The sequence below is a fragment of the Salvelinus namaycush genome, chromosome 27, assembly GCF_016432855.1.
Source record: "Salvelinus namaycush isolate Seneca chromosome 27, SaNama_1.0, whole genome shotgun sequence".
Classification (NCBI taxonomy): Eukaryota; Metazoa; Chordata; class Actinopteri; order Salmoniformes; family Salmonidae; genus Salvelinus; species Salvelinus namaycush.
The window spans coordinates 25,282,535-25,309,784 of NC_052333.1; the positions used below are offsets into that span (position 1 = coordinate 25,282,535).

The 27,250-nt window shown below is 41.8% G+C and overlaps 1 protein-coding gene across 1 annotated transcript in view; it reads right to left on the reverse strand.

The window, feature by feature from the left end:
- Positions 1-687: 687 nt before the first annotated feature.
- LOC120022303 (mucin-5AC-like) overlaps positions 688-27,250 on the reverse strand; it is a 186,201-nt gene continuing 159,638 nt past the window's right edge. Inside the window, exon 11 of the mRNA XM_038966203.1 lies at positions 688-938. Within this exon, the coding sequence (XP_038822131.1) occupies positions 688-938 (251 nt within the window). The remainder of the gene's footprint in view (positions 939-27,250) is intronic.

The following is a 27,250-nucleotide window of genomic DNA, read 5'->3' on the forward strand; positions in this document are numbered from 1 at the left end:
CGGACCCGAGTGACTTGGTGTATAGAGAGAAGAGGAGAGGGCCTAGAACCGAGACCTGGGGGACAACAGTACTGAATGTACATGGTGCAGACAAAGATCCTCTCCAAGTGACTTTGTAGGAGCGGCCTGCCAGGTAGGATGCGATCCAAGAGTGTGCATAGCCTAAGACGGCCAGCCCTGAGAGGGTGGAGAGGAGGATCTGATGGTTCACGTGTCAAAGGCAGAGGATAGATCTAGGAGGATGAGAACAGAGGAGAGAGAGTCAGCTTTGGCAGTGCGTAGCGCCTCCGTGACACAGAGAAGAGCAGTCTCAGTTGACCGACCCATCTTGAAGTCTTCTTGAAAGATGAAATAAGTGACGATTATTTGCCTAAATATAAACTTCCTGGGTCTCTCTCTCTCTCACTTTGTCATGTGCGCTCCCTCTCTGGCCTCTACGTCATAATGACACTCACCTGGATTCCATCACCTCCTTGATTACCTGACGTTTATATGTCAATCCCTTTGATTTCTTCCCCAGTTGTCATTGTTCCTGTTTCGTGTCCGTGCGCTGTTTGTGTTTCTTGTTTTGTTCATTTATTTATTAAATATATTCACTCCCTGAACTTGCTTCCCGACTCTCGGCGTACTCGTTACAGAATGACGACTCAACAAAGGGAAGCATCAGGTAGTGTTTTTTAGTTTTTGTTAGTGTTTGTGTTGGGGGTGACGTCGGGTCTGGGTGTTGGAGCGGAGCGGAGCTACCTGGGATGCCTCAGACGGTTTGTAGGCTCCCATGCCTATGCTGGATGAACAGGTTCCGTGCCTCAGCCGAGGCAACCAGGGAGGTCTCAGCCGGCTCATCAGGCTCTTACTCCTCAGCCGGTTCGTCAGGTTTCTGCGCCTCAGCGAAGGCAACCGGTCCGCTCCGGATCGTCCCTGTGGTTGGCATCCTGCGGCTGGAGCCGCTCGTCAGGGAGGGGGTACTGACACGTGTGCTCCCTCTCCGGCATTCTAGGTCACCAGGCTGCTCTTTTATGGTGCACACCTGTCACCAGCGTTACACGCATTTGCACATAATGACACTCACCTGGACTCCATCCCCTCCTTTATTACCTGCCCTTTATATGTCACTCCCTTTGGTTTCTTCCCCAGTCGTCATTGTTTCTGTTTCATGTCGGTGCGCTGTTTGTGTTTCTTGATTTGTTTATTTATTTATTAAATATATTCACTCCCTGAACTGGCTTTCCGACTCTCAGCACACTCGTTATACACTCTCCATCCACTTCAGTCGTCACAGAGAGAGAGCTTTTCCTGCTGTGCTCTCTCTTTGATCCCGTAAAAGTCCTACAGGAACTGCATGAAGATGCCCTGCACCATTACTGTCCCAGACTTGTACATGTTGACAGAGGTTGTTTCAATTTCCTCAATGTCTAGTATTCTGAGTTTCCACCCTGGGCCAAAACCCTCTCTCTTGACATGGGGTAGTGTGCTCTCATAGCACTGTGCCATGCCAGGGGATGGTCTGTGTTAATATAGCACTGTGCCATGCCAGAGGATGGTGTGCTTACATTCTTTGTAGCAGTCAGCAAATAGTGTCTCTGGATTGTCCTTGAAGAGCTTCTTTTTGTACTTATTCCTTATAGTGTTCTTTTTTATATCCAAGGGGTTCTGTACTGTGATGAAATCTGCCCATGGATACGCCATGGCGCAGGGGGCTTCAAAGGCCTCTGCATTTGTGTGGGAGAGGCTGTGAAACTCTGCTGCCATTGTTAGGCTCAAGAGTTTTCACACCTCTCACTTCACACTTCAGTGCTAATTGAAATTGCAGCCAGGTCTGTCCAAGCAGCTTGGTAGCTTAGTAGCCTTATTTATTGAGCTTTATATAGCAAAATTACCTAGAGATTATTGTCTTTTACTTTTGGGCTTCAGAAGTTGTTTTAGACTAAACGTTACTCACTCAGTTTTGTGTTGAGTGTTATTTCCAGGTTTCTGCTGTGCTTCTTCTGTATGTTTTGGTTTGTTAGAAGTTTTAACTTGATAGTCCTTGGTAGTAAGAATCCATGCAGGTAATTCTGTCCAAAATTTGGTTAGAAAGTTTTGATGTAAAGGGTAGTATCCCATAGGAAGAAAATCTAAGTTTATCTACATTTAGATAACAATAATTATATTTTTTTCAGAAGAACTCAAGAGCCCATGAACTCATAATCCATACCCTCTCTCTCTCTCTCCCTCTCCCTCTCTCTCTCTCTGTGGTGTTATATGGAGGTCTGTGGTCAGGGGGTGACAGTGTAACCAGGTGTCAGCTAGATTTACTCCACAACAGAGGAGAGGCGCAGAGCAGGGAGGACCTCTAAATGGTTTACATCACACACGACCCTCCCTCCCTCTCTCTCTCACTCCCTTCCTCCATTCATCATTATCTTCCTTTCTCACTCATGTTCTTCCCTACCTTCTCTCCATAATCTTTCTATCTAGCAGTCTTCAGTCCTCACTACCCTTATCCTTCCCTCTACTTCTCCCTCTACCTCAAAACAAAATATCCGCCGCCATTGTTGCAACCCCTAATACTAGTCTGTTCAACCTCTCTTTCGTATCGTCTGAGATTCCTCAAGATTGGAAAGCGGACGCGGTCATCCCCCTCTTCAAAGGGGGAGACACTCTAGACTCAAACTGTTACAGACCTATATCCATCCTGCCCTGCCTTTCTAAAGTATTTGAAAGCCAAGTGAACAAGCAGATCACTGACCATTTCGAATCTCACCGTACCTTTTCCGCTATGCAATCTGGTTTCCAAGCTGGTCATGGGTGCACCTCAGCCATGCTCAAGGTCCTAAACAATATCATAACCGCCATCAATAAAAGACAGTGCTGTGCAGCAGTCTTCATCGACCTGGCCAAGGCTTTCGTCTCTGTCAATCACCGTATTCTTATCGGCAGACTCAACAGCCTTGGTTTCTCTAATGACTGCTTCGCCTGGTTCACTAACTACTTCTCAGATAGAGTTCAGCGTGTCAAATCGGAGGACCTGTTGTCCAGACCTCTGGCAGTCTCTATGGGGGTGCCATGGGGTTCAGTTCTTGGACCGACTCTTTTCTCTGTATATATCAATGATGTCGCTCTTACTGCGGGTGATTCTTTGATCCACCTCTACGCAGACAACACCATTCTGTATTCATCTGGCCCTTCTTTGGACACTGTGTTAACAAACCTCCAAATGCCTGCACCCGCCCGCCCGATTAGCATCCCTACTATGAACGGTTCTGACTTGGAATATGTGGACAACTAGAAATACCTAAGTGTCTGGCTAGACTGTAAACTCTCCTTCCAGACTCATATTAAGCATCTCAAATCCAAAATTAATCTAGAATCGGCTTCCTATTTCGCAACAAAGCCTCCTTCACTCATGCTGCCAAACATACCCTTGTAAAACTGACTATCCTACCGATCCTTGACTTCGGGGATATCATTTACAAAATAGCCTCCGACACTCTACTCAGCAAATTGGATGCAGTCTATCACAGTGCCATCCGTTTTGTCACCCAAGCCCCATATACTACCCACCACTGCGACCTGTATGCTCTCGTTGGCTGGTCTTCGCTACATATTCGTTGCCAAACTCACTGGCTCCAGGTCATCTATAAGTCTTTGCTGGGTAAAGCTCCGCCTTAGCTCAGCTCACTGGTCACCATAGCAACACCCACCCGTAACACGCGCTACAGCAGGTATATTTTACTGGTCATCCCCAAAGCCAACACCTGCTTTGGCCGCCTTTCCTTCCAGTTCTCTGCTGCCAATGGCTGGAAGGAATTGCAAAAATCACTGAAGTTGGAGACTTATATCTCCCTCACTAACTTTAAGCATCTTCTGTCAGAGCAGCTTACTGATCTCTCCTTCTCTCTCTCCCTCCGTCCTTCCATGTAGAGCAGTGCAGTCTGCCATAGGGGCCTAGGTCTCTGGGTCTCTGTGTCTGGCTCTCTGGGTCTGGGTCTAGGCCTGGGCCTGGGCCTGGGTCTGGGTCTAGGTCTCTGGTTCTCTGGGCATGGTTCTCTGGGTTTCTGGGTCTGGAGCTGGACCTAGCTATCACATGCTGTCAAAACACTGAGCCTGGCAAGCCTTGAACGGAGCCAAGCGCTGGAGGACGAGAGTATGGGAGCGCTCCAGTGTGTGTGTGCTGGCCTGGGCCTTTCTCTCACTAGGACGAGCTCAGTGCTCACAAGCCCCAGAAACTCCACGGCTCTGGGGGCTACAGCCCAACACTACACTTAGAAAAAATGGTGCTATCTAGAACCTAAAAACGTTCTTTAGCTGTCCCCATAGGAGAACCCTTTGAAGACCCCTTTTTGGTTCCAGGTAGAACTCTTTTTGATTCCTCTGTGGAAAGGGTTCTACATGGAACCCAAAAGAGTTCTAACTGGAACCAAAAAGGGTTCTACCTGGAACCAAAAAGGGTTCTCGTTTGGGGACAGCTGAATAACCCTTTTGGAACCTTTTTTTTGTCTCACCAGAAACCCCACAGCCATTGGGGCTACAGCCAAACACTAGAGAGATCTCTCCGGGCCTTGTGTTAACCACTGCAAAGCCATGGCCTTACCCCGCCCTACCCTGCCCTGCCTTGGCTCCTCCTTATGTGTCTATTACCTTTGTATCCTTCTATCTCTTTTTCTCTCTTGTTTTGTCTTCAACTCTCTCTTTATAACTATATCAATAAAGGACCACACACATCGCACAAAATGTTGATCTGCAGTTCTTCTGCCTATAGTTCGGAGCACTATTTTACGGACCACCCACAGGTGGACATCTGACTGCTGACATTTTTGCGCGATTCTGCACTCAGTTCATAAATTACTGCCAGCACCCTGTTCAGAGGTGCTGAGTACTCTCGGCTGGCAAAAGCTATTGGTCTTTCTCTCTCTCTCTCTCTCTCTCTCTCTCTCTCTCTCTCTCTCTCTCTCTCTCTCTCTCTCTGGTTATGTGTTTGTCTTCCTTTGTTTTCTATTTACATGATTGGCTGCTGTTTGTATGCTGAAATTCCCTCTAACTCTGACTTTTTCTCTCTCTTTCTTCCTCTCTCCCTTCCCCTTCCTCTCTCCCTCCCCTTTCTCTTTTTATTACAAAGTGGGAACACGACTGAGAACACACAACCAGACCTGATTTGTCTCCAGCACCAGAGAAGGCTCCTTTGAAAGCGGGTAGAAAAGAACAGCAGTGTTTTTTGGAACTAAGCATTACTGGTTGGCAGGAGAAATGACAAAACAGGGAGAGGTGGTGGGAAGAAAGAAAGGAGGGAGGGAAGGAGGGAAGGGTGCATGGGAGAAAGTACAAATATTGTAGTGTGGGGGAGAGAGAGAGAGAGAGAGAGATATAGATATAGATATAGATAGATAGATAGATAGATAGATAGATAGATAGATAGATAGATAGATAGATAGATAGATAGATAGATAGATAGATAGATAGATAGATAGATAGATAGATAGATAGATAGATAGATAGATAGATAGAGTATGAGAGAGGAAGAAATACAAACAGAGGGAAGGAGAGAGAAAGAAATACAAACAGAGGGAAGGAGTGAGAAAGACAACTCCAGAATGCTTGACTCCAATCTTTACGTTTATCCTCGAAAATGGTCGGGAGTCTTAACAAGAGCCATGCACATGTAATTGTATTAATCAAAAAGTCGTAAGCATACACATGTAGGAGTGCTGCTTTGCCCCAAATTACCACTAGCACGTGGATCCAATTGCAGGTAGTAAAATACATGCATATTTTACTTGCAGAATCTCGTTTCACCTTGCGGGGATGCCCATGTGTTCCTGGATAATGAGAATGGTTTTATGGTTGTTATTGAGTTAGCCAGGTCTCTCTCTTTCTGCCTGCCTGCCCACCCTGGAACAGTGGAATGGGGTGTGGTGTGGAGTGGGTGACTGGGGGGATTTGAGTGTGTGTGTGTTTGCGCTTGTGTGTGTGTGTGTGTGTGTGTGTGTGTGTGTGTGTGTGTGTGTGTGTGTGTGTGTGTGTGTGTGTGTGTGTATGTGTGTGTGTGTGTGTGTGTGTGTGTGTGTGTGTGTGTGTGTGTGTGTGTGTTAAAATGTACCAGTAAGTGTGTGTGTGTTCAGTACGTATTACTCTGAGGGGTCTAACCTTTTCAGGAGTGGACACAGTCCTCCTCAGTAGAAAATGAGCAGCCACTTCTCACATCTGGGCCTGGGTTTTAAAATGGGTTAACTTTATTTTAACAAAGTTATGTTGCTTAGTGTACCTTTTAACACGTGTGGACAGCTGCTTCTGATGGAGATAAAGTGCTGCTACTGGGACCCAGCAGCTCTCACAGGTGAACAGATGCTTAAATACATCACATTACAGCTAGGCCCCAGGCTCAAACCCATGACTCTGCACTTCTGTCTCCTCAGTCCAGCACAAACACTTAGCAGGAATTCAATAGCAGTGGATTTTATAGATTAGTCTCTAAGTGTTTTCTCCCAGTCTGTTTATGCTGTATCAGAGGTGCCAACCTTGCCGACATGGCCGACACACCCTTTTGAGGGTGAATGACATTTTGGATATATTTATTTTCGATAGTGACACGAATTTACGCTAATTCTAGATGAACACACTGTAGGGTGGGGCTTTGAATGTTAGAGCCAGGCAGCAAAGAGGCTTGGTGGTTAAGGCAACAAACCAATGACCAACATACTGCTGGTCCAACTCCAACTGGTACGCCCTTGGAAGAGAATAAATTGGGGTGGTGAGGCATATGCACGTACCGATAGGACGCATAGGGAGGGAGTAGCTCAGTTTTGTACCATCAAAACTGTGATTATACTCTATGTAGAAGCCAGACAGCAAAGTTTAAATTAAGCCTTTAAATCAATAGATCAATATATCTCCAGGAGCGCGTGAGCGGTCAGTTATATACAACAGCGAACCAATCTGTGGGTAAAGCGACACTGCGACTCGAACACAACAAGCCATGGCTTCCCTTAGAGGATAAGAAAAAGCACAACATGGAGATGCAAATGAGAGCAACAAACAGCCCAGTTAGCAATGAGTAATCGGGAGGCTGGCATCTCTCTAGCGCAGTGAAACAGCTTTTTTGCCCATCGCCTAATTTACGGGGTACCGCAAAATGCTGCTTATGCCGCTAGCCATGATTGGCTGAGATAATGAGTGGGCTGGACATGCCGAGAGATGAGTTTGGATTGGTCTACCGTATAGCAAGCTTCTGTCTATTTGAGCTGGTCAGTATGTGTAGGTAATCCTGTCTAAAGCTTAAGATGGTGTGATCGATTCTGAATGGGTGAAGACAAAGAAGAGCTCTCCAGTAGGTACCAAAACATTGAAAGGACATTTTCTCAAAAGTGAGGTTACAAGTTTAACAACATTCAAAGCAGAATTACTTTCCCATAGTTCCTCAAATGCAGTGTTTGATATAACATGTTGTAGCTTTGTGTCTCTGCTCTTATCTAATGTAAAAAACACAATTTCAAATGTTGACCAAATGTATGACCAAATAAAGGCAGTCGGTCACAAATGGTAAGTGTGTGTTAAGGTGCAGTAGTCAGCCCAGGGTTCAGCTGTTGGATCAGTCTTGTGGCTTGGGAGTAGAGGCTGGTTTTGAGATAGGTGATCCGAGACTTGATGTTGCCCCTTATTGCAGCGGATCCCTCTCCCCTGTGCGCCGGGCCCCTTTCAGGTAACGGGTTGAGCTGAATCTGGACCCTTTCATCCGTGGCATCCCGGGTTGAGCTGAATCTGGACCCTTTCATCCGTGGCATCCCGTGTTGAGCTGAGTATGGACCCTTTCATCCGTGGCATCCTGGGTTGAGCTGAATCTGGACCCTTTCATCCGTGGCATCCCGGGTTGAGCTGAATCTGGACCCTTTCATCCGTGGCATCCTGGGTTGAGCTGAATCTGGACCCTTTCATCCGTGGCATCCTGGGTTGAGCTGAATCTGGACCCTTTCATCCGTGGCATCCTGGGTTGAGCTGAATATGAACCCTTTCATCCGTGGCATCCCGTGTTGAGCTGAGTATGGACCCTTTCATCCGTGGCATCCCGGGTTGAACTGAATCTGGACCCTTTCATCCGTGGCATCCCGGGTTGCAGGGTTCATCTAAATGGATCCTATACACAACAAAATAACATTGAGTTACATTTGAATTGCACAAGGTCTTACACAACGAGTCAAAAAATATTTTACTTTAAAGTACACATTTAATAATAGTCTTTATCAATTCTCAACACTGGAGCTCCCCAGGGGTGCGTGCTCAGTCCCCTCCTGTACTCCCTGTTCACCCACGACTGGATGGCCAGGCTCCAACAACACAACAGTGGTAGGCCTGATCACCGACAACGATGAGACAGCTTATAGGGAGGAGGTCAGAGACCTGGCCGGGTGGTGCCAGAATAACAACCTATCCTTCAACGTAACCAAGACTAAGGAGATGATTGTGGACTACAAGAAAAGGAGAACCGAGCACTCCCCCATTCTCATCGACGGGGCTGTAGTGGAGCAGGTTGAGAGCTTCAAGTTCCTTGGTGTCCACATCAACAACAAACTAGGATGGTCCAAACACACCAAGACAGTCGTGAAGAGGGCATGACAAAGCCTATTCCCCCTCAGGAAATTAAAAGATTTGGTATGGGTCCTGAGATCCTCAAAAGGTTCATCAGCTGCAACATCGAGAGCATCCTGACTGGTTGCATCACTGCCTGGTACGGCAATTGCTCGGCCTCTGACCGCAAGGCACTACAGAGGGCAGTGCGTACGGCCCAGTACACCACTGGAACTAAGCTGCCTGCCATCCAGGACCTCTACACCAGGCGGTGTCAGAGGAAGGCCCTAAAAATTGTCAAAGACCCCAGCCACCCCAGTCATAGACTGTTCTCTCTACTACCGCATGGCAAGCGGTACCAGAGTGCCAAGTCTAGGACAAAAGGCTTCTCAACAGTTTTTACCCCCAAGCCATAACACTCCTGGACAGGTAATCAAATGGCTACCCGGACAATTTGTGTGGCCCCCCCAACCCCTCTTTTTACGCTGCTGCTACTCTCTGTTTATCATATATGCATAGTCACTTTAACTATACATTCATGTACATACTTCGTCAATTTGGCTTACCAACCAGTGCTCCTGCACATTGGCTAACCGGACTATCTGCATTGTGTCCCGCCACCCACCACCCGCCAACCCTTCTTTTACGCTACTGCTACTCTCTGTTCATCATGTATGCATTGTCACTTTAACCATATCTACATGTACATACTACCTCAATCAGCCTGACTAACCTGTGTCTGTATGTATCCTCACTACTTTTATAGCCTCGCTACTGTATATAGACTGTCTTTTTACTGTTGTTTTATTTCTTTACTTACCTATTGTTCACCTAATAGCTTTTTTGCACTATTTGTTAGAGCCTGTAAGTAAGCATTTCACTGTAAAGTCTACACCTGTTGTATTCGGCGCACATGACAAATAAACTTTGATTTGATTTGATTTTAAACGTATGGACAGCAGTCCTCACGTCATCGGGAACACAAGAGGTTGACATTCGTCAATGGGCTTTTGTAGTGGGGGAGAGAAGGGCATGTTTCATAGTTCACAACCAATGCTTGTTCACTTGTGCGGGGCCACTGAGTGAGCAGAGTTCACTTATGAAAACAATTCTCTCATTTAGAAGCTAAAATTACATTTAATCTTTTCACAAATAGTTTCATATTTAAACATTTAAATTGCACAACAATTCCATGTGAATCTGATAACTAGAATGTGTAGACTTTCCACGAAACAGTTTATGTCTTCCTATCATCAGTAAAAATGTCTCAGATGACAACTGATCTCACATCATATTCTTTAACTTCTTATGGCTGCAAGGGGCAGTATTGAGTAGCCAGTTAAATCGTGCCCATTTCAAACGGCCTCGTACTCAATTCTTGCTCGTACAATATGCATATTATTATTACTATTGGATAGAAAACACTCTCTAGTTTCTAAAACCGTTTGAATTATTTCTCTGAGTGAAACAGAACTCATTCTGCAGCACATTTCCTGACCAGGAAGTGGAATGTCAGAAATCGATGCTCTGTTCAACTTCCTGCCTATACATGGGCATGATACGTAAGAGTCTACGTACACTTCATACACCTTCCCCTGGTTGTCAAGAGGCGGTGAGAGAAGAAATTTCGTGTTTATCTTGGTCTGAGGTGGAATTAAAGCTCTTTGTATGACGTGACCGTCCATTTCCTGTTTCTGGAGCGCGCGAAAGGGGACATGGATTTGCCTTCTGTTTAGCTGTCGTTATGGACGACTAACATCTCCGGTTTAGATTTTATTTGATACATGTGACCATATCATCGTAAAGTATGTTTTTTCAATATAGTTTAATCAGATTACTGAAATTTTTTCGGGAGTTTTGCCGCGTTCCGTTCTCTGACTTTGTTGACGTTGGAGAGATCCGTGCCACTTGGCAAGTGCCCATGCTAAATCAAGAGGGAAATTTGCCGTTCCAGATCCAAACAACGACTGTTCTGGACAAAGGACACCTTGTCCAACATTCTGACGGAAGATCACCAAAAGTAAGAAACATTTTATGATGCTATTTCTAATATCTGTCGTGCATGTGAACTGGTCGTCGGCGCCCAAGTGTTTCTGGCTATTGTGGCTACGCTAATATAACGCTATATTGTGTTTTCGCTGTAAAACACTTGATAAATCGGAAATATTGTCTGGAATCACAAGATGCCTGTATTTCAATTGCTGTACACTATGTATTTTTCAGAAATGTTTTATGATGAGTATTTAGTTATTTGGCGTTGGTGTCTGTAATTTTTCTGTCTGCTTTCGGTGCAATTTCTGACTGTAGCTGCAATGTAAACTATGATTTATACCTGAAATATGCACATTTTTCTAACAAAACATATGCTATACAATAAATATGTTATCAGACTGTCATCTGATGAAGTTGTTTCTTGGTTAGTGGCTATTTATATCTTTATTTGGTCGAATTTGTGATAGCTACTGATGGAGTAAAAAACTGATGGAGTAAGAAAAGTGGTGTCTTTTGCTAACGTGGTTAGCTAATAGATTTACATATTGTGTCTTCCCTGTAAAACATTTTAAAAATCGGACATGTTGGCTTGATTCACAAGATGTGTACCTTTCATATGCTGTATTTGACTTGTTAATGTGTGAAAGTTAAATATTTAAAAAAATATATCTTTTGAATTTCGCGCCCTGCACTTTGAGCTGGCTGTTGTCATAAGTGTACCGACGTCGGGCTTGCACGCCAAACAGGTTAAGTACCAATGGACACTTTCAACTGGTTGGATTACATAAAGATACATACAATACTCTCTCTATGTCAACAAAAAGCCTTTCCAAGAGTCCATTCTGTAGAGTGAAGAGAAAAAGGGGGAACGGTATTTATGGGGGGGGGGGGGGGGTCATAAACCTCCCCCAACAGGGCAGTGTCATAACATAATCAAATCAATTTGTGTGGTACGGAATGATCAGTGAGACTCGGGTTTGTGCAGATTTACGAAGTCTACGACTTTCAGAATGAGACTGATATGAGGAAATAATTAATTGGTGACTGTTGAAAAAATAAATAAGCAAACACGTTTGGTGTTCACTAAAAGGCATGTGGGAGACTCCCCAAACATATGGAAGAAGGTACTCTGGTCAGATGAGATTCAAATTTAGCTTTTTGGCCATCAAGGAAAACGCTATGTCTGGCACAAACCCAACACCTCTCATCACCCCGAGAATACCATTCCCACAGTAAATCATGGTGGTGGCAGCATCATGCTGTTGGGATGTTTTTCATCGGCAGGGACTGGGAAACTGGTCAGAATTGAAGGGATGATGGATGGCGCTAGATACAGGGAAATTCTCGTGGGAAACCGGTTTCAGTCTTCCATAGATTTGAGACTGGGACGGAGGTTCACCTTCCAACAGGACAATGACCCTAAGCATACTGCTAAAGCAACATTCGAGTAGTTTAAGAGGAAACATTTAAATGTATTGGAATGGCCTAGTCAAAGCCCAGACCTCAATCCGATTGAGAATATGTGGTATGACTTAAAGATTGCTGTACACCAGCTGAACCCATCCAACTTGAAGGAGCTGGAGCAGTTTTGCCTTGAAGAATGGGCAAAAATCCCAGTGGCTAGATGTGCCAAGCTTATAGAGACATACCCCAAGAGACTTGCAGCTGTAATTGCTGCAAAAGGTGGCTCTACAAAGTATTGACTTTGGGGGGGGGGGGGGGGATAGTTATGCACGCTCAAGTTTTCCGTTGTTTTGTCTTATTTGTTGTTTGTTTCGCAATTAAAAAAAATGTCATCTTCAAAGTGGTAGGCATGTTGTGTAAATCAAATGATACAAACCCCCCAAAAATACATTTGAATTCCAGGTTGTAAGGCAACAAAATAGGAAAAATGCCAAGGGGGTTGAATACTTTCACACGCTACTGTACATTGAAGTTGCAAAATTGACTGTGGCTTCTATTTGAACATTTACTGAACAAAAATATTAATTCAACATGCAATATTTCCATAGATTTTACTGAGTTACAGTTCATATGTGGAAATCAGTCAAATGAAATTAATTAATTAGGCCCTAATCTATTGTGAATAAAGATATGTATCTGTTGGTCACAGATACCTTACAAAGTGGGCCTCACAATGAGCCTCAGGATCTCATCACAGAGTTTTTGTGCATTCAAATTGCCATCGATAAAATGCAATTGTATTCATTGTCCGTAGTTTATGCCTGCCCATACCATAACCCCACCACCATAATGGGCCACTCTGTTCACAACGTTGACGTTAGCAAATCGCTTGCCTACACGACGCCATGTACGTGGTCTGGGGTTGTGAGGCCGGTTGGAAATACCAAATTCTCTAAAATTACATTGGAGGCGGCTTAGGGTAGAAAAATTAACAGCTATGGTGGACAGTCCTGAAGTCAGCATGCCAACTGCACGCTCCCTCAAAACTTGAGATCTCTGTGGCATTGTGTTGTGTGACAAAACTGCACCAGTGTAATGATCATGCTGTTTAGTCAGCTTCTAGATATGCCACACCTGTCAGGTGGATGGATTATCTTGGCAAAGGAGAAAAGCTCACTAACAGGGATGTCAAACAAATTATGAACAACATTTTGAGAGAAATAAGGTTTTTGTGCGTTTGGAACATTTCTGGGATCTTTTATTTCAGCTTCTGAAACATGGGACCAACACTTTACACGTTGCTTTTATATTTTTGTTCAGTATAGTTTGAAGCAGTAAATAGGCCATAGAATAAAATTGACATTGGAATGTAAGCTATGTATTAATGGTCTCAGTACAATAGACTAGGATCAGCTTGATGACGACAGACAATTTCACCCTTAATGACAGGGATCAACACTTTGTGAAGTAGTTTAAGGAGTGGCATCTTTTAAATGAAGCAACTGGAACAGTTGCTTGGAACAGTTGGTGTTGCCTCGAAAATATAGCCTAGTATATAAAACTAATGAATAAAATTAAGGCTATTACTGGCTATAAACTGTAAATTATTTTTGTGTATCACTTTTGTGTCATCCTCAATTTTTTATGCATTGTGTCCTCATGTGTGGTTGTTTTCTTCGGGAAATTGGCAAATAAATCAAATCAATTTTAAATGGCAAAAAATGTAGGTTTATAGAGGTTTATAGATCTCTATGAAAACAGCTTATAGCCTCTGACTGGCTGTGGTTAGCTGGAAAGTGGCAGGACGAATTTGAGATTAGAAAAATCCCTGGCTATTGTCTTTCAAATGAACTCATGGCTAGATGGCTTGTCTATGGCATATAGCTGTGCTCTGACTGGAGGCTAAATGCCAGAAATGCAAAAGCGGCCTGTCTTGAGTGGCAAACTCCACTCGCTCTCTGGCGGTAGGAATTTATAGCCTAGGGCTTAGCGACAGCAAGAAATACCAAGCGGGGGTACATTTTTATCTATCTGGGAGCTGAAGGATATCCAGGAAAACATAGCTAAAATGCTCTCAAAGCTCACCAAAACAAACTAACTGTTCCAATCTACTGTTAAAAAAGTAGATTTACTTGAAAGTAGAGTATTGTGTAATATACGTATATACAGTGCGGGGAGTGGACGAACAAGACAACAAAATTGGCCTTCTGGAAACAAATGTATAAACTTTAGAAGATGAACCAGCTATAAAACAGAACGAGTCAAAATAATATGAGAATATTGTCCCTACCGGAAGACAAGGAAAAAGGAGATCTTTCCAGCTATGTGATGAAGCTGATATCGGAGTAGCTTGACGTGGATGTATCACTGGAGAATCTGGAGTGATGCCATCGGATCGACGTGAAACAGAAGAATGCTAAATACCCTCGCATAGTAATCTTTAAGCTGTGGAACTATCAGACCAAAGTCAACCTTCTGAAGGCGCAGAGGGGAGAGGAAATCAAAATCCAGGGCCAGTCCATTCAATTCATTCAGGATCTATCTGCTAAGCTGAGAAAAAAAACAAGCAATTCATTCCAATCAGACAATCACTGGAGGAAAAAGGAATAGTCTCAACTCCAATTCCTGGCAGTGGGTATGGAAGGGTACAGAGAGAATGGAGTTCACAAGTGCAGATGAAGTCCTGAACAGGCTGCAGGAAACCTTTCCAGTTGAAAGAGAGCCCAGTGGTCTGAGGAGAAGTTATTGGTGAAAATGTAGAGGGGCTATATCCGGGGGATTGGGATGGGGTGACTGGGAGGGCATCAAACCACAGTACTTAAAACTTCTTTAGGATTGGTGGGTCCCCTGCGGGACGGTTGAGCTAACGTAGGTTAATGCGATTAGCATGAGGTTGAAAGTAACAAGAACATTTCCCAGGACATAGACATATCTGATATTGGCAGAAAGCTTACATTCTTGTTAATCTAACTGCACTGTCCAATTTACAGTAGGTATTAGAGTGAAATAATATGCTATTGCTATTGTGCTATTTTCATGTTTCATGTTCAAAACTGTGCACTCTCCTCAAACAAATGCTATTGTTTGAGGAGAGTGCACAGTTTTCAACATGAAAAGTTATTAGTAAACAAATTAAGCACATTTGAGCAGTCTTGATACAACATTTTGAACAGAAATGCAATGGTTCGTTGGATCAGCCTAAAACGTTGCAGATATACTGCTGCCATCTAGTGGCCAATATCTAAATTGCCCATGTGCTGGAACAATACATTATGGCCTTTCTCTTGCATTTCAAAAATGACAGTACAAAAAAAATACACAAAAAAAGTTGTTTTTTCTTTGTATTATCTTCTACCAGAGTGAATGTGTTATATTCCCCTACATTCCTTTCACGTTTCCACAAACTTCAAAGTGTTTCCTTTCAAATGGTACCAATAAAATGCATAGCCTTGCTTCAGGGCCTAAGCTACAGACAGTTTTTGTTGATACATTAGGACAGGAGTCTGACTAAAAAGCCTTAAAAGGGCATAGCGCCTCAAGTACAAAGACGTACTGTGCTTTTTGTTTGTTTCTGTTTTTTTTATGTAATGTAAACAATAACTATGTATTTATACTATGATGCTCCCTTTCTATGGAATGCCCACCACCCTAATATGTCATGTCTGCTAAAATGTTTTACTTGTTTCTTCAATGATAGATGGAACAGATAAGGTTTACTTACATTGTATACAAGTAAAGACCAACAAAATCAAAATTATCACATGGAATGTGCTTGGGCTTCATGATGAAAGCATATGGTTCTCGAACACTTAATTAAAGAGATTGTCAGCAGATGTGGTTTTCTTACAAGTGTTACATTTAAAACAAGGAGAAATTGAACATTTAAAGAGGAGCTGAGTTGGAGAGGCCTACGCTGCCACCTAGGTGTAGGCATCCTGATTAATAAGAATACATCATTCCCCTTATATCCAAGCACATGGACCAAGAAGGCTATTTTCTAATGTTGAATTGTACCTTACATGGTGAAAAATACACATTGATTTCATTGTAAACTCAGCAAAAAAAGAAATGTCCCTTTTTCAGGACCCTGTCTTTCATAGATAATTCGTAAAAATCCAAATAACTTCACAGATCTTCATTGTAAAGGGTTTAAACACTGTTTCCCATGCTTGTTCAATGAACCATAAACAATTAATGAACATGCACCTGTGGAACGGTTGTTAAGACACTAACAGCTTACAGATGGTAGGCAATTAAGGTCACAGTCATGAAAACTTAGGACACTAAAGAGGCATTTCTACTGACTCTGAAAAACACCAAAAGAAAGATGCCCAAGGTCCCTGCTCATCTGCGTGAACATGCCTTAGGCATGTAAGGGGGCATGAGGACTGCAGATGTGGCCAGGGAAAAAAATTGCATGTGGCCAGGGAAATAAGACAGCGCTACAGGGAGACAGGACGGACAGCTGATCGTCCTCGCAGTGGAAGACCACGTGTAACAACACCTGCACATAATCGGTACATCTGAACATCACGCCTGCGGGACAGGTACAGGATGGCAACAACACCTGCCCGAGTTACACCAGGAACGCACAATCCCTCCATCAGTGCTCAGACTGTCCGCAATAGGCTGAGAGAGGCTGGACTGAAGGCTTGTAGGCCTGTTGTAAGGCAGGTCCTCACCAGACATCACCGGCAACAGCGTCGCCTATGGGCACAAACCCACCGTCGCTGGACCAGACAGGACTGGCAAAAAGTGCTCTTCACTGACGAGTCGCGGTTTTGTCTAACTAGGGGTGCTGGTCGGATTTGCGTTTATCGTCAAAGGAATGAGCGTCACACCGAGGCCTTATTCTGGAGCGGGATCGATTTGGAAGTGGAGGGTCCGTCATGGTCTGGGGCGGTGTGTCACAGCATCATCGGACTGAGCTTGTTGTCATTGCAGGCAATCTCAACGCTGTGCATTACAGGGAAGACATCCTCCTCCCTCATGTGGTACCCTTCCTGCAGGCTCATCCTGACATGACCCTCCAGCATGACAATGCAATGTTGCTCGTTCTGTGGTTGATTTCCTGCAAGACAGGAATGTCAGTGTTCTGCCATGGCCATCTCAATCCCATTGAGCACGTCTGGGACCTGTTGGGTCTGAGGGTGAGGGCTAGGGCCATTCCCCCCAGAATGTCCGGGAACTTGCAGGTGCCTTGGTTGAAGAGTGGGGTAACATCTCACAGCAAGAACTGGCAAATCTGGTGCAGTCTATGAGGAGAAGATGCACTGCAGAACTTAATGCAGCTGGTGGCCACACCAGATACTGACTGTTACTTTTGATTTGACCCCCCTTTGTTCAGGGACACATTATTCAGTTTCATTTAGTCACATGTCTGTGGAATTGTTCAGTTTATGTCTCAGTTGTTGAATCTTGTTATGTTCATACAAATTTTTGCACATGTTAAGTTTGCTGAAAATAAACGCAGTTGACAGTGCGAGGACGTTTCTTTTGTTGAGTTTATATCCCACCAGTGGCAAATCTGATGTTTTTAGATAGATTTCAAGCTGTATTGGATCAAATCCAGAGAGGAACTATTATTTTAGCAGATTACCTAAATCATACATTCGATAAGATTAACAGACATAGTAATAAAAAAGGACATTTTAGGGAGGCTGAACATTTTCATCTCTACAAATAACGTACAGGACACCTGGAGATTAGTATTCCCAACTACAAAATACTTATTTTTTTCTCAAAGCAAGAAAATCCATTCAAGAATTGGCTACATTTTTATTTACAAAAATGCACTCAATTTACTGGATTCATAAACTCATAATTTAATGATATCAGATCATTCTCCGGTATCATGCTTAATTATACCAATAGAGAATGCACTTAGCGACAGAATTTGGAGAATAAACAGAGAAAACCGTTTACCGTTACAAATGTAGACATAAAGGACAGAGGAAAGCCAACCCCTGATATCATTTGGGATGCCTTTAAGGTGTGCATAAGGGGAATGATAATTTCATACTCTAAAAGTTCAATCTGATTTAGAAATGTAAATTAAAGAAAAATAAATCACTATCTTGGAAAAAGCCCATAAACAAAATTAACAAGATAAAGAAGAAAATATAATTTCTGAACTTAGGCAGGAATACGATCTTTTACTTTAATAGAGCCAACAACTGCAGGTTAAACTCAAATAAAGCATGCTAATTTACGGAAAATAAACCTGGTAAATATCTCAAAGGTCTCACAAAAAGAATGCTAAATCAGTTATAATTTTAAACATAGAGATACCAAAGTGGTAATTAGAAATAACAATGCTGTCACGTTAGCTAGGAGTGGTGGGTGTGGAGTCAAGCGGAGAGAGCAAAGTTCCAAATGAGAATATTTATTCCAAATATTGGTCAAGCCAAAACCCACAGGCACAAATGACCAGAAAGACAGGAACGAAAACAAACCGTGTAGGAATAAAACACAAACATCCACTGACAGAAAAATAAACAAGCCCGCACAAAAGCAGGCGGGCCCTGAAGGCTTAAATAGCCCTGAATTAACGACAGACAAGAAACAGGTGAAAACAATCAAGACAAAACCAACAGAAAAGGGAAAAGGAATCGGTGGCAGCTAGTAGACCGGTGACGATGACCGCCGAGCGCCCCAGAACAGGGAGAGGAACCACCTTCGGTGGAAGTCGTGACAAATGCAATTAATTACAATTTTAAAAGCTTCTATGAACAAGTATATAAATTAGAATTAACCAACAGTTGGCCGGATCCTATAGCCTTCTCAGACTCAACAACTCTGAAGCAATTATCAGCAGACAGTCACCCAAATAAGAAATATTAGATAGTGTTAAAACATTTGCATGGAGAAAAGCACCAGGAATGGATGCCTTTGCAATAGAATTATATTAAATATTTTGAGACAAAGTAGCCCCTCTATTTGTGCAATTGAAAACACAAGTCACTAAATTCAGTACTTCCTAGTTCCATGTATCAAACGGTTAATTAAGTTACATTAAAACCAGTAAAATCTGGAAAGTCCCTGCTGAATATAGACCCATTGTAAGGATGTGAGCTGAGAGTCGGGAAGCACGTTCAGGGAGTAAGTGATTTAATCAATGAACAAAACAAGAAATACGAACAACACAGACATGAAACTGAAAAAGAAACAGTGACGCCTGGGGAAGGAACCAAAGGGAGTGACATATACAGTTGAAGTCGGAAGTTTACATACACCTTAGCCAAATATATTAAACTCAGTTTTTCACAATTCCTGACATTCAATCCAAGTAAAAATTCCCTGTCTTAGGTCAGTTAGGATCACCAATTTATTTTAAGAATGTGAAATGTCAGAATAATAGTAGAGAGAAGTATTTATTTCAGCTTTTATTTCTTTCACCACATGCCCAGTGGTTCAGAAGTTTACATAACTCAATTAGTATTTGTTAGCATTGCCTTTAAATTGGTTAACTGGGTCAAACGTTTCAGGTAGCCTTCCACAAGCTTCCCACAATAAGATGGGTGAATTTTGACCCATTCCTCCTGACAGAGCTGGTGTAACTGAGTCAGGTTTGTAGGCCTCCTTGCACGCACAAGCTTTTTCAGTTCTGCCCACAAACTTTCTATTGGATTGAGGTCAGGGCTTTGTGATGGCCACTCCAATACCTTGACAAAAAAAGCCATTTTGCCACAACTTTGGAAGTATGCTTGGGGTCATTGCTCATTTTTGGAAGACCCATTTGCTTCAATATATCCACACAATGTTTCTCCTAATGATGTCATCTATTTTGTGAAGTGCACCAGTCCCTCCTGCAGCAAAGCACCCTCACAACATGATGCTGACACCCCCGTGCTTCACGGTTGGGATAGTGTTATTCGGCTTGCAAGCCTCCCCCTTTTTCCTCCAAACATAATGATGGTCATTATTGACAAACAGTTCTATTTTTGTTTCATCAGACCAGAGGACATTTCTGCAAAAAGTACCATCTTTGTCCCCATGTGCAGTTGCAAACCGTAGTCTGGCTTTTTTATGGTGGTTTTGGAGCAGTGGCTTCTTCCTTGCTGATCGGCCTTTCAGGTTATGTCGATATAGGACTCGTTTTAATGTGGAAATAGGTACTTTGTACCTGTTTCCTCCAGCATCTTCACAAGGTCCTTTGCTGTTGTTCTGGGATTGATTTGCACTTTTCGCACCAAAGTACATTCATCTCTAGGAGACAGAACGCATCTCCTTCCTGAGCGGTATGATGTCTGCGTGGTCCCATGGTGTTTATACTTGCGTACTATTGTTTGTACAGATGAATGTGGTACCTTCAGGCGTTTGGAATTGCTCCCAAAGATTAACCAGACTTGTGGAGGTCTACAGTTTTTTTTCTTGGCTGATTTCTATTGATTTTCCCATGATGTCAAGCAAAGAGGCACTGAGTTTGAAGGTAGGCCTTGAAATACATCCACAGGTACACCTCCAACTGACTCAAATTATGTCAATTCGCCTATCAGAAGCTTCTAAAGCCATGACATCATTTTCTGGAATTGTCCAAGCTGTTTAAAGGCACAGTCAACTTAGTGTATGTAAACTTCTGACCCACTGGAATTGTGATACAGTGAATTATAAGTGAAATAATCTGTCTGTAAACAATTGTTGGAAAAATTACTTGTGTCATGCACAAAGTAGATGTCCTAACCGACTTGCCAAAACTATAGTTTGTTAACAAGAAATTTGTGGAGTGGTTGAAAAGCAAGTTTTAATGACTCCAACCTAAGTGTATGTAAACTTCCGACTTCAACTGTATAGGGAAGGTAATCAGGGAAGTGATGGAGTCCAGGTGAGTTTGACGATGCGCATGTACGCGTAACGATGGTGACAGGTGTGCGCCATAATGAGCAGCCTGGTGACCTAGAGGCCGGAGAGTTCGACAATAAAATAATAACAAAGCTTATAAGTAATAGAATGGCAAAAGTCTTATCAGACCTAATACATGTAAGGGAAGTCCCCCCCCAATTGTACAAAATAACATGGCAAGTTATTGGCACCGGGCGCAGCATATACACGATGGACAAATACACTATTTCTGGCGGTGTTTCATCCAAAGTTGATGGCAAATGCCATGCTGCAAATGAGCTGTGTAACACTCCAAAATTCCTATAGTGGGCGAGTGTGTTCTATCTAAATTTTTCATAGGCCTTTTGTAACGCAAGTCAAGACCCAAGAGTAAAATTTTGAAATTTTGAAAGTTTTGGCAAAAACTTATCACCCCCTTAAAAAAGTGCTTTCTGGACCGTTTTTCGAAATTCTTTCGAGTTTTATGTCAATTACACATGTGTAAGAACTGTATGAAAATACTTTTTTCAAATTTTATTAACATAATTTTTTTTTTAATTTTATTTGAACTTAAGGAATATGTTTTGTGCATTTGGAATGTGATTTCATAGGAAGTCAAAAGTCAAAAGTCAAAAATGTCAAAAATTTGGAAAAAACGTATCACCCCCTTTAAAAAAGTGCTTTCTGGACCGTTTTTCGAAATTATTTCGATTTTTAGGTCAATTACACATGTATAAGAACTGTATGAAAATACATTAGTCACATTTTATTATCATAATTTTTTATAAATGTTTATTTGTACTTAAGGAATATGTTTTGTGCATTTGGAATGTGATTTCATAGGAAGTCAAAAGTCAAAAGTCAAAAATGTCAAAAATTTGGAAAAAACGTATAACCTCCTTTAAAAAAGTGCTTTCTGGACCGTTTTTTGAAATTCTTTCGATTTTTAGGTCAATTACACATGTATAAGAACTGTATGAAGATACTTTAGTCACATTTTATTATCATCATTTTTTTTTAAATGTTTACTTGTACTTAAGGAATATGTTTTGTGCATTTGCAATCTGATTTAATATGAAGTCAAAAATGTGAAGAAATTAGAAAAAACTTATCAACCCCTTTAAAAAAGTGCTTTTTGGATTTCATAGTCGAAAATAACATTTTGTTTTTAAAAGGCCAAAATGAAGCATTTAAAACCGTTTTGAAAAATGACGCCTGGTAACCCAAAACATGAAACATAGAATATTTTTTTACTTTTTTTGGAAACCTCCTTAAATCACTCAGGCCGGACCCCCATTGACTCGAGAAGAAAAAACAAAACAAAAATTCCAGAAGAAAAAACATAGAATATTTTCTGACTTTTTTTGAAAACCTCCATAAATCACTCAGGCCAGCACACATTGATTTTTGGCCGTAGAATAGTGCTCCCAGAGCGGGTATGGAAGTCTGGATGCCCCCTAAAAGCAATTTCAACCATGGCACCTGGTAACCCAAAAAAAATACCAGGTGCACGAAAAGTTTGGACTTAGAATATTTTTGGAGTTTTTTGGAAAAACTCCATAAATCACTCAGGCCATTGACTCGAGAAGAAAAAAACATAAAATATTTTCCAGAAAAAAAAACATAAAATATTTTCCAGAAAAAAAAACAGAATATTTTTTGACTTTTTTTGAAAACCTCCATAAATCACGCAGGCCAGCACCCATTGATTTTTGCCCGTAGTATAGTGCTCCCAGAGCGGGTATGGAAGTCTGGATCCCCCCTAAAAGCATTTAAGGCTCTGTGTGTCTTTAAGCACCATACTTTTTCATTCCATCCTTGCTGTGTGTGTCTGTGTGTGTGTATGTGTGTGAGCTTTTCTTTGACATCTGTTTAGAGAAATGACTGATTTACACTTCATGAGGGTTGCCTAATCACACACTTAAAGTTTTGGAAAGATCTGACTTTTTTAACCCTTTGAAACAGCACCTATGACCCCATTTTAAGGCACTTCCGGTTGGCACAGGAAGCTATAAGTAAATACCTATCCTGATCGGGGTATGCTTTTACAGAATCCTGAGTTTTAAGTCTATACGTTAAGAACTGACTGATTTACACAGGGTTGAATGCACTATATATCACAAACTGCTGGTTGGGTATGGCAAAACACTTTTAGTGTGATTTTATCACTTCCGGTTGCTCCAGGAAGCTTAGAATCAACACAGGTAGACCTCATAGTGGCTTGATGGATTGTCATTGAAGACAGGTTCATAAGACATTCATAACCCACATAGGGTTTATTTAAAGAATGCACGTTACATTTGCATATGATTCAACAGTGAAAAACATCACATCATATTGCAAACATAACACACTGTTGAATCATATTGCAAACATAACACACACTGTTACGTTTGCAATATGATGTGTTGAATCATATTGCAAACATAACACACACTGTTACATTTGCAATATGATGTGTTGAATCATATTGCAAATGTAACGTGCATTATTTAAATACTTTAGAAATACAAAAAACTCACCAACAGTGAGTTTGGTGTCAGATGGTATCAGTTTGGTGTCTAAATATATCTAATTGACTGATGGACACCGACTTGCTAGTTGACTTTTGTGCATTTGCAATATGTTTCAACAGGGGGGTACCATCACAAAAAGCGACATGATGAAATTTAACACAACGAGCGATGGAGAGGAACCACTATCACTGCCCGGCCATCCTGAGGTCATCAGGCCGTTCACTTTTGCATTTCTAAAGTATTTAAGAGAATGTACGTTACATTTGCAATATGATGTGATGTTTTTCACTGTTGAAGCACATTGCAAATGCACGTTACATTTGCAATATGATGTGATGTTGAATCATATTGCAAATGTAACGTGCATTCTTTAAATACTTTAGAAATACAAAAGTGAACGTCCTGATGACCTCAGGATGGCCGGGCAGTGATAGTGGTTCCTCTCCATCGCTCGTTGCGTGAAATTTCATCATGTCGATTTTGGTGATGGTACCCTCCCGTTGAAACATATTGCAAATGCACAAAAGTCAACAAGCAAGTCAACTAGCAAGTGTCAACAAAAGTCAACTAGCAAGTGTCCATCAGTCAATTGGAGAGTTTCAGACACCAAACTCACTTTTTCCAACTCCTTTAGAAGCCAACTATAACATATTTCAGAGCAGGCCCAAAATTCACAGCGCCTTCCATTTAAACCATAATAAAACAAATAATATGTAGTTATGTTCTAGCTGCGGGTCCAGTTCTCACATTATGTTTAGCCCTATGTGAGGCAACCTCGAATCCCAAGTTTCGGCTCGATAGGTCATTCGGTGCCCGAGCAATACCTTAATTGGTGCTGAAAATCCACTTTTTTCATTGCCTTGCTACGGGGTCCTTGAATGAGCAATCAAACAGACATGTTGGGGTCTGTCTCTATGAGCCGAGCCGGTTTCAATGCACCTAGTCTTGAGACTCTGGGACTTTTCTAAATGTCGTCAGTTTCGTTGAGCTCAAAATGAATTGAAAACATTGCAAATACACGAGGCTTTTTATCGGTCCGAGAACCTTCTAGAGCCACATAACTCACCGTGCACAATCGACCTGAGGTCTAGAACAGGTTTGTAAAGTTTCAGAACTCTAGGTCTGACGGTTCTTTAAAAGTTCAAACAAAAGTAACTACTACATGCACTGTCTGCCTCTTAGCCCCTCAGTGTGTCCCTCCATCATTTCTGTGTGGGTGTGTAATTTTGTTTTTGAAATCTGATGGGATGAATGACTGATTTACAGTTCAGGAGGGTTGTCTATTCACATATATGAAGTTTTGGAAAGATTTGACATTTTTAACCCTTCGAAACAGCCCATTTGACACCAATTATGGCACTTCCGGTTGGCACAGGAAGCTATAAGTAAACACATATCTTGAATGGAGTATGCTGTTACAGAATCCTGAGTTTTAAGTCTGTATGTTAAAAATTGACTGATTTACATAGGGTTGAATGCACTATTTCTCTCAAACTGCAGGTTGGGTATGGCAAACACTTTTAGGGTGATTTAACCACTTCCGGTTGCTCCAGGAAGCTTAGAATCGACACAGGTAGACCTCATGGTGGCCTGATGGACTGACATCAAAGACAGGTTCATAAGACATTCATAACCCACATAGGCTTCAGGTTGAATTTAGAGGTGCAGTCAATGTATTCCAATGGGGAGAAATGTCATTGTAAACTGTTTGATGTAAACACCTTCTTTTAACTGTTAAGGGTTAATGCCACAAGGTTAAGGTTAGGCTTGCACAGATCGGGAGGACCTTAGGATTGTTCCCGAGGTGAAATTGTGCTTCTAACCTTAACGGTTCTCTCTCTGTCTCCCAAAAGCAAAGAAAATTGATATTGAGGTCAAAGGGTCATTCGTGTCCGTCTTCTTGTAACGGTCGCTGCACTCAGACCGAGCGAGCTACGGTCAAGCGGGGCATCTCGTTGAACTCGGCACGGCCTGGAGATAATAGTAATGCCATTGCAGGCTTTGTGTGTCTTTAAGCACCGTACTTTTTCACTCCATCCTTCCTTTTTGTGTGTGTGTGTTTGTGTGAGAGAGCTTTTCTTTGACATCTGTTGGGAAAAATGACTGATTACAGTTCATGAGGGTTGTCTAATCACACAAGTGAAGTTTTGAAAAGATCTGACCTTATTACCCTTCAAACCTGACCCTATGGCACCATTTTAAGGTACTTCCAGTTGACATAGGAAGCTGAAAGTGAACACATACCCTCCTCGGGGTAGGCTCTTATATAATATTGAGTTTTAAGTCTTTATGTTAAGAACTGACTTATTTAAAGAGGGTTAAATGAGTGTGTGTTATTTCATAAAATCACATAAAATCACAGGATTCTCGCAGAGCTTCGAGACCCACTTTAAAAATGTACGTCTGAACACACTGCAACTGGATCTGTGATTTTTTGGAGAAAAAAAATTCCTCTTTGTGAACATCACCAAACGGTCAATGTACATTTTCTCTTAAATTACGATAGATAAATGGCTGGTTCTTTTTTTCCTGACACCGTATGCTTATGTACTTTGACATGAAGCGGTCAAATTAGCACCCTACTTGCGTTTTAACCCTTTAATCCCAGAAAAATGGCCATAACTCAAAAAGCGCCGAGGTCTCGACGCCATCTCGTTCGGGGCCAACTGCCCATTACTCCAAACCTACGCTCGCCGAGTTTCGTCTTCGAAATATTTTCAGTTTAGGAGAAAAGGCCGCGCTCGTTTGCCACGTGCTCGTACGCTTGCAATATGATTTATTTTCCCCCTTGTGGGAATTTTCGAGAATGCGGAAAAAAGTCAAAAATTTGTCATTTTTATAAAACGGAAACCGAAAGTCCGAGACTTTTTTTGGGTGACTTCCTGAAAGAGCTCTCCGCCGCCCCCGGCCCGACGCCGTCCGCGATTTTCTGAAACGTCGCCGGACGTCAGGTAAGGGACCGTACATTTGCAATGGGACTTTCTTCACCGACCATACGGCTCCCGTCTCAGATGTCCCTTAAGGTATGTTAATCAAATAGGGTTTATAAAAAATGGACACTTACAAATACAAGAACATTTTTCAGTTTAATGCAATACAAAAAAAAATAGATATACCTGTAGATTTATCAATAATGGCTGTTGATGCCGAAAATTATTTCTACCGTCTTTAACGACCTTTTCTATTCAAAACTTTGGAAGCCTTCAAATTTCCAGCTGAAATAATAAATGTAATAAAAATATTGTATAAATGTCCCAAAGCAAAAATATACACAAATAATACATTATCTGATGAAATTGCTTTAGAAAGGGGCAAAAGACAGGGATGTCCCCTCTACCCCCTTCTGTTTGCACTGGCAATTGAACCGCTTGCAGAAAGAATTAGACAGGACGCAATGAATCAGGTATCAGTATTGGTAAACATGAATGTAAACTAAACTTATTTGCAGATGATCTGCTGATATACCTGACCAATATTGAAAACTCAATGCCCCCTTTGCTAAAAATATTTTCAGAATATAAAAATATCACGTGGAAAACACAAAATAATAGCAATAGGAAAAATAATAACTCACGATCTAGAGCAATCCTTTAAGTGGTCCACAAAAAATATTAAATACATAGGATGCTTAATAGGTGACAACAAACAAAACAAATATATTAACATAACTGTATGCCATTACTCAACAATGTGAAAGCAGATCTAATTAAGTTGCATAATCTTCCCATAAATTTTACAGGTAGAATAAACCTCTTTGGAATGGCATGGATGCCAAAGTTATGGGATTTATTTTCAACAATACAATTACTTCACGAAGACATTCTTTAAAAAGGTATACTCAGTCATAACAGACTTCATTTGGGCAAATTAAATAGAATAAAATGAAATGTATACATCTTCCTAGGTCTGAGGGTGGTTTTAACCTTCCAGACTTGGAATTGTATCAACTCAAGGCTTTTACTTGCGACATATAGTTGAAT